Consider the following 12141-nt stretch of genomic DNA (forward strand, 5'->3'; position numbering starts at 1 on the left):
CCTGAGGGGACGGGCCGAGAGTCTGCGAGGCGGCGGCATGGACGGTCCCGTGTCCAGTATGGAGGTCTGTAACCTGGCCTACACGGGGCAGCTGGAGTTGCTGCAGGACCGGCTGAGGGAGGACCGCAGCCTGGCCACCCGCAGCGACCAGGTCAGGCGGAGCGAGGTGTTGGAGGCTCGGGGGGCCGCAGGGGCTCTCAGCTGGCCGGTCACGGTGTGGTGTAGGGAGGCAGGGGCCAGGGCTTGGGAGGCCTGGGCTGCGGGTAGGGGAGCAGGGCCAGAGTGCTGTAAGGAGGGTGAGGGGGCTGGCAATGGGGTTAGAGCTGGGGAGCTGGGCCGTAGGGGGTGGGGGGAGCTGGGCTGCTTGGGGTATCCGGGGGGGGTGGGGGTCAGTCTTGGGGTCCTGTCAGTCTGTCTCAGCTGGAGACCTGAGGCCCTGCTCTCTCCCACGTATCTTCCCCGCTGCCTGCCCTGCCATCTCCCCGCGGGGCCCTGTGCTAGGAGCCCAGCTGACCCATGTCGCGTGTGTTCCTGTTCGCAGGATCACCGAACAGTGCTGCACTGGGCATGCTCAGCGGGACACACGGACATCGTGCATTTCTTGCTAGGCCTGGGCGTGCCTGTCGATGACAAGGACGACGTAAGTTGTGTACATTCCTAGAAACAGTCTTCTGCGCTTTCAGGAGCGTGTTCTGTGCAGCTTTGGGCTCGATGGGCTGATTTTTTGTTTTTAGGAATTGAGAAGGAAGTGAGTAGAACTGGCCAGATCCCAAGGCTCATGCCTTTGTTACAGCTGGTATCATATCGGTTGGGTTTGGTAAAATACATGCTCTCAGTGCTTAGCCCTGAGTCTTGCACCGATTTTAAAAACAAGCCACGTGGTGATTGCGGAAGGTTCCACGAGGAGACTGCCCCCCTATGGATTTGGCGGCAAACTCATTTCCGTGGATAGTGATTATAGATTACTACAAATACTGGACTACTTGTTATGTAACTAAAATCTTATTCTATTCTGCATAGGTTTGTATGTTGCCTTCATCACTGTAGTATCTGAGTGCCTCCCAATAATGCATTAAGTGACATGAATAACATCTGTCACAAATGGTTTGGTCTGCCTCTCTCATCTGCTTTATGGAAAGAGACCTGTTTATGTAGTGTAGTGTGTGTTTTTTCAGAGTTCTTAGTAAAACGTACATGCTGCTATGTATGTATGTGTTGGACAAGGTAGGCTGAAGAAGTGTAACTTCTCCAACAGATGGTGGTGATGTTTGTGATGGTCCTAAGTTCTTGTGGGAGTTCATTTCACAGTCTCGGACCAGCCCCCAAAGAAGCTCTGTCTGCTGCATAGGAGAGCATTATCCTTATGGTAGAAAGTGCCTGAGGAGCAGAATTGTCTACCATTGTCTTTATCCTGGAGTTTTAGGGGATCTTTTAGATATACTGGGCCCAGGCCTTTGAGCACCTTGAAGGTAAGGACTGAGATCTTGAACTTTGACTCAATATTCTACAGGAAGCCATTGTAGAGAGCAGAGGATAGGCTTGATGTGCTCAAGGTAGCCTATGTTGCTGAGGGGAATGCCGTTTTCCTTTTAGTTGGTGGACAAACCGGAGTAGTAATGTCTATTACGAACAGTACTGCAAGAACAATAATCTTTTTAAATAAGGGGAAGTTGTCAAGTTCTCTTCAGTGTTCTACTGTCTACCTAAAATAACCTTGCAGGCCTTCAAAAAGTTTCTTTCTGCCACTCTTACGCGGACTAGTACCTTACTCTACAGTGAGCTTTTTCCTTGCAATTGTAGGGTTTAAGCTATTTTTTTCCTGCCTCTGTAGGCTAGCTGGACTCCTCTCCATATTGCAGCTTCAGCAGGCCATGATGAAATTGTGAAAGCTCTGATTGGAAAAGATGCTCAAGTGAATGATGTTAATCAAAATGGCTGCACACCTCTGCATTATGCAGCCTCCAGAAATAGACAAGAGGTATGGTTTCGTATGTTATCAGGTCTTGCTCTTTTTTTGTATTGTCATTAAAGTGGTCATTTAGGTGAATTTTTTTTCCCATTTACCTGCATGCTTAGATTGCAGTTATGCTGTTAGAGAAAGGAGCTGATCCTGATGCAACAGACCACTATGAATCCACTCCATTACACAGAGCAGCAGCCAAAGGAAACCTAAAAATGATACAGATCCTGCTGCAGTACAAAGCGTCTGTGAATATGCAGGACTCTGAAGGGAACACACCTCTGTAAGTGATGTTACATTTCTGTTCTCCTTTTTTTAATCTCTCTCAACTGAAAACTCCATTACTTACATACAAGTATACTCAAACTCTTAGTTCCTTCAGAAAACTTCAGAGAAGTGTAACAAGATGTTTCACTCATCTCCAGTCACCATGTTTTACATTTTTGTTTTTTCAAATACATACTAGACTTTTCTATTTTCCAGGTGAAGCATAAAACTTAGTTACAGTAACCAATCACTTAATAATTCAACTCTACTGCCCCTAGAGGGTAGACCAGTTGTTCTCAACTTATTATGTGGCCCACAATGAATGACCTGGACTATAATATATGGAGATATACCTATCTCAGAACTGGAAGGGACCCTGAAAGGTCATCAAGTCCAGCCCCCTGCCTTCACTAGCAGGACCAAGTACTGATTTTGCCCCAGATCCCTAAGTGGCCCCCTCAAGGATTGAACTCTCAACCCTGGGTTTAGCAGGCCAATGCTCAAACCACTGAGCTGCAGGGGCTGGGTGGCAGGGCAGCGGCAGCGTAGCGGCAGCCCGGGCCCCAATCCTGGACCCCAGGGCTTGCAGGGCAGCACTTGACCCAAGGTTTAAGAATCTGAAGTCTAAATCTAAAACTGCAATTAATCATGATTAATTTTTTTGAGTTAATTGCGTGAGTTAACTGATTAATTGACAGCCCTACTATTAAGCAAACAAGCAGAAGTTAAATGCAGTTGATCCAGTATTTGAAATGCATGCATCTAGGGCACTATCCATACGTAAACTCTTATGGTAAAATTTAAGTTGATGGCAAAACTCCTATCTGACTAAAATGCGGGTGAGGATTTCACTTCTAGAGTTTAAGGAATAATTGCATTCTGTTCACTGTTGTTGTGCAATAATGCAGATTATATTTTTTAAAATCTTATGCCAATTGATTAATGACAGATAAAAGAGGTATAGTTGCTAATGTGGATTTTTTCCATTTTTCATGAGGGATTTTTTGACCAAACGCAGTCGTGTGTGTGTTTTGCATAATTGAGGTTCAGGTACTGGAGTTTTTTTGACTTCCCAAAGCTGGCTACCTCAGCAGGGCTACAATCTAGTGTTGAAATGAAGAGACATGAAAAGACAGCAGCCTTGGGAAATACTCAAGCTGTCTACTGGCAGTGGAATGACTGGGAACAGGCTTTGAAGTCTATGTTCAGGGTTGGAATTATGTGTGCTCTTTCCCCATATTCCTTTACCTCTTACCTCCTACCCCTGTGAAACATCCATGACACTTCAATTGTGGCTATATATAAACTCCTCAGTGACTGGCACTCTAAACTTGGTAGAGTTGGCAGTGATCATGGGTTTCTTGTTCTTGTTACAGCCATTTAGCCTGTGCTGAAGAGAGAGTGGATGAGGCAAAGCTGTTGGTGTCCCATGGTGCAAGTATTTACATTGAGAATAAAGAAGAAAAGACCCCACTGAAAGTGTCAAAAGTTGGCCTGGGAACTGTACTTAAAAGACTGGTGGAAGACTAGCAGTGTTGGATGAGTTATGACTTGAATTCCATTCCTGATGCACCCATTTAAGACTATTATCTTAATATTTTGATAGCTTAATTTTGATAGCTTAAATGTTGTTATAATGTGCATATATAATGTATGTAGTGGTATATATCAGTACCCTTCAATTTTACCACCAAGTGCACTTCTTCTAATTGCCTGTTAATTAAACCAGTCAGCACTTTTAAAATATTTTTAGTATCCTGCAGTTTTGTTTCATGTAAAATTATTGTTACTCTTATAAATTGGAATTGGAAGAAACCTGTTAGGTTTTATTTTCTATTTTACAGGGCCTAGTGTGGGATTGATTCTTTATAGTATATTGTGTTCAGTCCTGTTGCTTGAGCCATTTAAAATTAGGTTTGCTTTGGAAGCCCGTTCCACAGTCTATTACTTTTTGTTACAGCTGGCCAGAAAATGGAATTGAAGTTCTGTGAAAAACACAAGAATATTTTAGGTGTTTCCAGAACAAAATATGCTTCTTGGACTCCCCGGCTGCCTACCCGGATGAGTTACCGAGGAGCTGGGGATCCCAGGACATATAGGCTGCTGGCTTCTCAGCAGCCCACCTGATGGGGATCCCAGGGAGCTTATTTTGGGAGCTCCGGAAGCCAAAATTCAAAGTCAGTTTGCCTGGCAGGCTGCTGTGGAGCTGGGGCTTCAGAAAACACAGTCCTCAAAAAAAAAAAAATTCCATTGGAAAATTTCCAATCAGTTCTGCATCTTGTAAAGGAACTGGCATTTTTTCCTTTTTTCTTCTTCTTGGTATTCATATTACATATTTGTTTTTTTCAGTTTAATCCAATTCTTATTTCACTTCAGACCACTCTAAACTATTCCTCTCCCTCCTTGTTATCTAAACTACTGTTCAACTACTTCTAGAGGTTAATTCTATTTGCCACCCCTTTCATTTGTCTAACCCCCTTTTGGCATAGCTATGAATACTTCACTCTCAATACGTCTTTATTGCCTGGTCTGTCTGGCCCTCTAGTCTGTGATGTTCCCTTCAGTTTGTCAAACGCTTCCTGGTAATGAGATGCTCAAACTGTGTCTAGTAAGGTACATGCAGACTCGCTAGTGCCCCCCAGAGACACTGTCATCTAATTACATTGCTTTCTGCTGGCCCAGTATGTCTCATTGCAAGCTCCCATCTAATGTTACTATCCGCTATCATCTTGTGCCTTTATTTAATATCCCAGCTTTTAAGAGGTGTTTTGCCCATTGAATATCTGTGTTCTGGATTTTTTCCTCAGATGTACTAGCTTGAATCTCATTGAATTTCCTTCTCTAGCTGTCAATGTTGGTGGTTTGGTGCATCCCACTGTGTAATATTATCTCTGACTTTAATGTGCTGTTTACCTCTTTAATATCAATAGTCCAGGGCACCCTTTATTTACTAGCAGCAACTTCTGCTTCCTTAGTTATAGGAAGATAAAATTGTTGTATGACTGAAAGCTGTGGTGTTCATGGGCATGTACAAAAACCAGTCTCATAGGTGATAATTGTAGCAAAAGTTCCAAGCAGTGCCCTGAGGTTGCATCCCTGTAGTGAGAGTTATCACTTTACTTAGCTTTCTTTGAATTTTCCCTGCTGTGATTACATGGCTGTAAAGCGCCTTCCAGCAGAAGCTCCTTCTAGTCCCATGAACACTTATGAAATAAAACTGGTCTTTCTGGAAACCAGTTCTTCTGTAAAGTCCTCCTCTTCCTAGGAGGACCACGGCAGTGCACATTCATAACTTGGAGCTGAACTCTTCTGGAATAGGAACACTTCTCAGAGGTCAAACTGTCACCATTCCATTCATTCCTTGTCTCTTTTGTTTGGGGGGGCAGAGGGGCCTCAGACTTAGCTGTGAGCTAGCTTTGACTCAGATGAAAAGAAACTTTCATGGTAAGACAATTTCCAGTAAAATCATATTCCTAAATGTGAACTTTCAGAGTAGTGGGAGAGTAGCGTATCCGCCTCTCATTCTCCTTTCTTGGAGAGTCTGAGTTGCATAAAGTTATATTCATAGGCTATGAATAGGTAGTACTTTTTACTGTGAATGAATTCCATGCTGTCCCCTCCCCTCCGGACCATTGTTTGTCAGAGGAGTAAACCAATGAAGTGATGCAGTCCTGTGGCTTGTCTGCTAACCAAGCATTGGATGGCTTCCTCCTCCTCTCCTTGGCACTGTCCCATGTCTTACTTTTGTGCTGATGAACACTGAATAGGTAATAGAAAAGCTTTTTATGTGACCATTACATTCAGTTTGTTGTCATTCCTGAACAGAGTTGACATTGTCCCTGCACTGCTTTAGGAAGCATATGATTAACATATAATTCGCTGATGGCAAAAGCACCTCAGTGTCAGGGAAGTATAGAATTGAGAACACAGGACTTAGCAGCAAAGAACTGTTTAACAGGTGACAGTGAGACTTCTTAGACACCCACCCTCTACCCCCACAGTTTTTGGTGTTTTTTTTTTTGTTTGGGCGGGGGTAGAGTGCTTATTTAACAAAATTCTGTAATTAACAATATAATAAAGTTTTGTAACGGCAAACTTTATTAAACTTGTATATGTAACAAAAGAATCTGTATCATTAGCTAAATCACTTATGCATATAAGTCATATAAAAGAGCAAATCAGTAAGCTGAAATATTGCCAGAGCTGAGATGGGGGGGAGAGTGACTGCATGTAAATAGAATCAGGCTATCCTTCAGTTACAAGGAAAAGTTACAAAACCAGATAATAAAACTTCCACAATATGACTGCTTCTGTATAAGGGGCTAAAGTGATGCAGTTTCCTACCAACAATTGTACAGCAAACCAGAAAATTGTATCTGAACACTTCATACAAAGTGATCTCCACACTAGAAAATAAAATGCAGTTTTAAGTTTTCTCAGGAGAGAGTGGCAGGGTCCAAGCAAAACTTGCTCTTTAATAATAAGCTGTTGACATGCAAAATTGATTGAGAAACCAATGATTTTGGCTAAGATGCTTTTCAACCTGCATCTCTTAAATACTAAATTCCAGGAACTTTCAGAAGTAAGGACTATAACTTTCGTTCTTATGTCCTAACCCCTGTGTTGTCAGAGCTGTATAATATTACTGCAAAGGGTTATGATGGAGAGAAATATAGAATCAAACTAAATCAGAATGATTACATATTCTAAATCATTGTATAGGTTTTGGTGATGATAGAGTTAAGTATTAAAATGTCCAAGATTTGAGCTTTCAGATCAGTAAAGTAATCTTTGGTTTGGGGTTTATGTAAATAACTAAGTCTGTTAAGCATCTATAAGTATGAGTACCTTGTTGCAAGGAGTGAAATTCTACTCTAATGCCCCTAAAACTGTTGTGGAGAGAGGAGTGAAGCCAGCGTGTCATCAAAACTGCAGCTCCTATGGGGAGATGGGATACAGTAGGACAGAAGGGAACAGAGACAGTAGCTTTATTTTGCTTTGTCCCTGGCAATTCAGCAGTATTTCCAAAAGGTGCTTAGTGCTGCTCATTACAACAATTCACGTTCCATGCCCTCGAAGCCCTTGCATGGGGACAAGGGTGAAAGTAGAGAGCCAAGTGATGCATGACTTGTGCATCAGCCATGGTACTAGGGGAGAGGGGAGTACTACTGCAATCCTGAGCTGTAAAGGGGTGGGGATGGAATTCTGTATCGCTACTTGGGATCTATTCAGGTCAAAGACATTGCTACACTCCTGTATGTCAGCCTATGAATCCTGCTTTCGCCAGGAGATAATGGCTCAGAGACATTGTGTGCCTTTTTATATGGAGTTTCCCTAGTGTGACGAAGTGGGAATTTTCTGTAATCATTTTATGAATCCTAGGCATGCCTCAGTTTCCCTCTGTACATTACATTACATTGCATTGCTACTCAGAACGTGTACTGAGCAGGGTAACCCTGCTCTGGAACAATGCAGGAGTTGGGGGGGGGGAGGGGCAAGAGCAGGGAATGAATAGTCACTTAAAAAAAAAATGTCTTGACCTGACCCAAATCAACAGAGGGCTGGAAGAAGGGGGCTTTTGGAGGGACTCAAGTGGCCAGACCACAGGAGACAAAAAAAGGACCAGAGAGGGCTCATCAGGGCACTGGTTTGACTAGGATAGACTATTGCTTAACTGCTGCCCGTGTGTGCTAATCTAAGGACTTTTAGATTTTGCGTGCCAGGTGATGATAAACTGTTACCTTGTTTGAAAAGGCTGCCTGTCTTGCTGTGAGCATTCTGTCCTGAAGGGGCCGGCACAAGCCTCCCACAGGACTAGTGACTTGGTTGGATTCGCTGCAGGGAGCCAAGGACAGAGACAGGGATTGCTGGTGCTGAGTCACGGAGGCCATGGACCTGCCCGTTTGGAACTGTGTAGGTCCTTGGGGCCTGGTCCATTAAAGGGGTCACTCCCTGGAGACTGGTTACAGGCTGGGGCATAGACCAGACACTGTGACTCCATGGCACCTAATAACATTCCCCCATCTCCCCGGAGAGGATAGTTGGGTGACACAAGAAAAAAAGTCTACTGCGTCAGAGTAAAGTTCTGAAAAATAGCCTCCACCACTCATGCAGCTCTTCCTGGGTTTCTGTGCTGTACAAACATGATTGATTATTTTTTATTTAATTTGCCAAGATGTTCACTGGAAAGCAAAAACACAGTTATAATCCTACATCCTAATAACCCATCTGTTTGAAGCCAGCTCAGTTGCAATCATATCTTGGTGCATCCCAAAATGGTAAGAAACATATCAACCTCCGTTAGTAAAAATACACCCAAGTAAACTTATTTTGTCTGAAAAACCTCCCCCACTTGCCCTCCCCCAGAGTCAGTCTAGCATTTTAATGAGGTGCATTAGAAAATTTGGTGTTAGGAAGTTAGCTTTTTATATTTGCTGAGAACTGCTGTCGCGCACTTTATTTGCAATTAGTTTTACATAGGCTGCAGATCCCATTCATGTTCAGCAAATGTATGACTAGTAGTAGTTCCATGAATATTCAAATAACCTGTATTATTGCAGGAATCCTAGTAACCTCTTCGCCTTGTAACTTAGCTTACTAAATTATGTTAAGGAAAAAAAGCAAAGAAATCAGGTGAAGAAAACCAAGAAGAGATGTTAATCTGTACGGTTACACAATATGCATATAAAAACGAAGACCATGCTATTTTATAGTGCCAAAGGGCAGTAGGTAGTTTTTTGAAATGTCCATATCAAACCTCAGGACATGAAAAAATCAGTTAAAAACAAAACAAAAAAATGTAGCTACAAACAGGGTCACCGATAAAGTCACTTGTATTTTGCATGATAGGAGGAGCAAAATGCTACATCGGGTTTGCCTATTACAGTGGAAACATTTTTACTCTGTCTGATAATTCACTTGAAATATTTTTAATTTGTTAGTCTCTAAGGTGCCACAAGTACTCCTGTTCTTTTTGCGGATACAGACTAACACGGCTGCTACTCTGAAACTTGAAATATTTTGTTCGCAAACATTTTTTTCACCTGTGGTGAGGAATGACGTATAATCAATGAGCAGATTGTACTTCCTCATTACTTTTTTTTCCTAGTGAGTTTGTTTATTTAGTACTGTAGTTTTTGTCATACTCACAAGGCAACTTCAATAAGATTATTGAAAATTTCAGGTAACCTCATAATGATCATCAAATTTAAGGACCCAAACCTGCAGTCTTTGCTCAGGCAAAATATCCATTAAAGTTAATGGGAGTTTTGTCTGCAGAGACAGCTCTGAGTAATGACTTCAGATTTGGCCCAGACATTTTAGATATTTTGGCTTGGGTACCCGCTAGAGTGAAATCCTGGCACTGTTGACTTCACTGGAGATTTTGCCATTGACTTCAGCAAGTTCAGGATTTGACCCCTATCATCTAGTCCAGTCAATTTTCAACTTAAGCAACAAAACTGAAAAATGTGGCCGAGTACATTGTACGCTGGCATATAGAATTTAAGTGTCTGTATGTATAAAGAGAACTCTCTAGAGTACAGCAAAGTGGTAGATATGGAATTTTATAAATAATGTTAGTTGGCCAAAACTGAACCCTCTTTTATAGTACAGATCATAATTAGCACCTCATCAGTCTGAATTTCTGAGTTTGCCTCAGATGTTGATATCCTCTTGTTTTGGTTAATGAGCCATTCATACAGACTCTGATCATCAGTGATAATTGAACCCAGGAACTTCAACAACATTCCTACCGCAGTACTTCTTTAGTTAAAAGTGTAACTGCGTTAGCTGCGAGTGAGAAGCAGGCTGTTACTGTTGCTGGGGATGGCTACTAGAGGCAGATATGAACACATGCTCTAAGAGTCTGCTCCTGCACCTGTTGAAGTCAGTGGCCAAACTCCCATTGATTTCCAAGGTGTGGGATCAGGTCCTTAGATACTGTAATGTATTTGCTAAGACAGTCGTCCTTTGCCATTCTCAGCACATGCAACACTTCAGATTGGCTGGCAATGACCATTTTCTTTCAGAAAAGGGACTCCGGTGTTTACAAGCCATCACATAGCTTCACCAGCAGCCAATAAGAAAGCTCCAATGTTGTCTGTCTTTCCAAACCCATTTAATAATTAATATTCTCAAATGGGTTGGATAAATGGAGATATTAGCTATGCTGTCGTTCATATTTGGTACAGTCATAGCTAGATAGTTAATAAGTGCAATAACAAAATTGAAAAATGAGGCCATGATATACATACTACTTGGATGGTTGAAGGCATGACCTTCAAACTCCCACCTTGTGATTAATACCACAAATGCAGGTGTGTGGGTTATAACCCCACTACTTCCTGCGTTAATTCAATACCAATATTTTTGAGGATGGGGTCCATAGCGGATAAGGAAATTGCAATAGAATTTTTAGGCTCTTGTTTGTGTCTCCACTCCTTGCATCTCATCGTTTTCAGGCATTCCAGAGGCAGCAGTTTCCGCAGCAGTAGAGTATTCATTGGCTGCATTAGCTTGTCTGCTTGGTGTAGCAGTGGCAACAGACTCATTTTCTTGGGTGGGTATATTAGCATATTCCACATTTGCCTGTTGTTTCTGAGTCATTGGTCTGCAGGAAGACAAGATGACGGTTAGACTAATTAATAACAACTTGAAATCCTCCCCATAATAGAGCCTCCCAAAAGGAACATCTTAGAAAACCCTGACGTAATGGCGATAGTATGATTATTTATATTACACACTAGCACCTAGAGCTCCCCATTGTATATAAAAGTATTATGATACAATTTTCTGATGACAGAGATTGGCAGAGTAGTAAATAATGATGAGGCGAGGGCAGTCAGACACAGGGATCTGAATCGTTTGGTAAGCTGGGCCCATTCAAACATGCATTTTAATACAGCTAAATGCAAGGTCATACATCCAGGAAAAAAGCAGGCAGGCCAGGCCTATGGAATGGGGAACTGTATCCTGAAAAGCAGTGACACTGAAAAACATTTAGGGGTTATAGTGGACAAACAACTGAACATGAGCTCCTAGTACAATGCTGTGGTGAAATGGACTAATTTCCTTGGAATATAAACAGGAATGTTGTGTAGGAATAAGGGAGATGATTTTACTTCTGTATATGGCAATAGTGAGACCAATACTAGAATACTGTGTCTTGTTCTGGGGTCCACAGTTATAAAAGGATATTGAAAAATTAGAGAGGGTACAGAAAAGAGCCACAAAACTGATTTGAGGGCTGTGAAAATGACCTACAGTGAGCAATTTGAGGTGCTCAATGTGTTTATATTATTCAAAAGAAGATTGCAAGGTGACTTGATTGCTCTGTATGAGTACGTTCACGGAGAAAATACAGGGTACAAAAAGGGTAAACCTACTGGGCACCTTAATTTTCATGGTAAAAGTTCCCCTAGGCACCTTAAGTCTCTGCTTCTGGACATGCACGCTGCTGCCTCACTCTAGGAGTCCAGATGCCTGTCACCTGCATGAGCCTCAGCCCGATCCACGAATGGAGGAAGATAGGCGGAGGAGCACCTCTCTTGCCTGCAGGGTGTGATCTGGTAGGCATGCTCAGAGGCCACCTACTGGATCAGTTTCCATTCAGAATTCAGTTGGAGGGGGTGATGATGCCACCCACCTTATAATTTTTGGCCAGTGATTAGCGCATTCACTTCGGATATGGGAAACCCAGGTTCAATACCCACCTCTGCCTCAGAGCGGAAAAGGATTTGAATAGGGTCTCCCACACCTCTCAGGAGAGTGATCTAGTCACTGAGCTGTGGGCTATTTTGATGTGGGACTCCCTCAATCTCTCCTGTTGAAGCTATAATGAGAGAGACAAGGTGGGTGAGGTATTAGCTGCATTATTGTCGGGTTTTTAACCAAGTGGGAGAAGAAAAAGAATA

The 12141-nt window shown here is 42.5% G+C and overlaps 3 protein-coding genes across 4 annotated transcripts in view; 1 reads left to right on the forward strand and 2 right to left on the reverse strand.

The window, feature by feature from the left end:
• Nucleotides 1-12141, reverse strand: part of LOC135973540 (uncharacterized) — a 904472-nt gene that overhangs the window by 499520 nt on the left and 392811 nt on the right. The window lies entirely within an intron of this gene.
• Nucleotides 16-6350, forward strand: PSMD10 (proteasome 26S subunit, non-ATPase 10). Its single transcript, XM_008170055.4, has 5 exons — nt 16-151; nt 542-640; nt 1832-1978; nt 2077-2243; nt 3604-6350. The coding sequence occupies exons 1-5, from the start codon at nt 38-40 to the stop codon at nt 3755-3757; spliced, it is 681 nt and encodes a 226-aa protein (XP_008168277.2). The 5' UTR covers nt 16-37; the 3' UTR covers nt 3758-6350.
• The window catches only part of VSIG1 (V-set and immunoglobulin domain containing 1), a 33389-nt gene continuing 31857 nt past the window's right edge, over nt 10610-12141 (reverse strand). For both annotated transcript variants that reach the window (XM_065557303.1, XM_042851504.2), the window contains one exon: nt 10610-10838. In XM_065557303.1, coding sequence (XP_065413375.1) covers nt 10643-10838 — 196 coding nt within the window. In that variant the 3' untranslated portion in view covers nt 10610-10642. The remainder of the gene's footprint in view (nt 10839-12141) is intronic.

The sequence above is a fragment of the Chrysemys picta genome, chromosome 9 (genome assembly GCF_011386835.1).
Source record: "Chrysemys picta bellii isolate R12L10 chromosome 9, ASM1138683v2, whole genome shotgun sequence".
NCBI lineage: Eukaryota > Metazoa > Chordata > Testudines > Emydidae > Chrysemys > Chrysemys picta.

Bases quoted from the DNA above. Each gene is read 5' to 3' on its own strand.
- PSMD10 (XM_008170055.4), top strand. From the start codon at position 38: ATGGACGGTCCCGTGTCCAGTATGGAGGTCTGTAACCTGGCCTACACG. The intron at 152-541 runs GTCAGGCGGAGC...TCCTGTTCGCAG, and splicing joins TGGCCACCCGCAGCGACCAG to GATCACCGAACAGTGCTGCA. The intron at 2,244-3,603 runs GTAAGTGATGTT...TTCTTGTTACAG, and splicing joins TCTGAAGGGAACACACCTCT to CCATTTAGCCTGTGCTGAAG.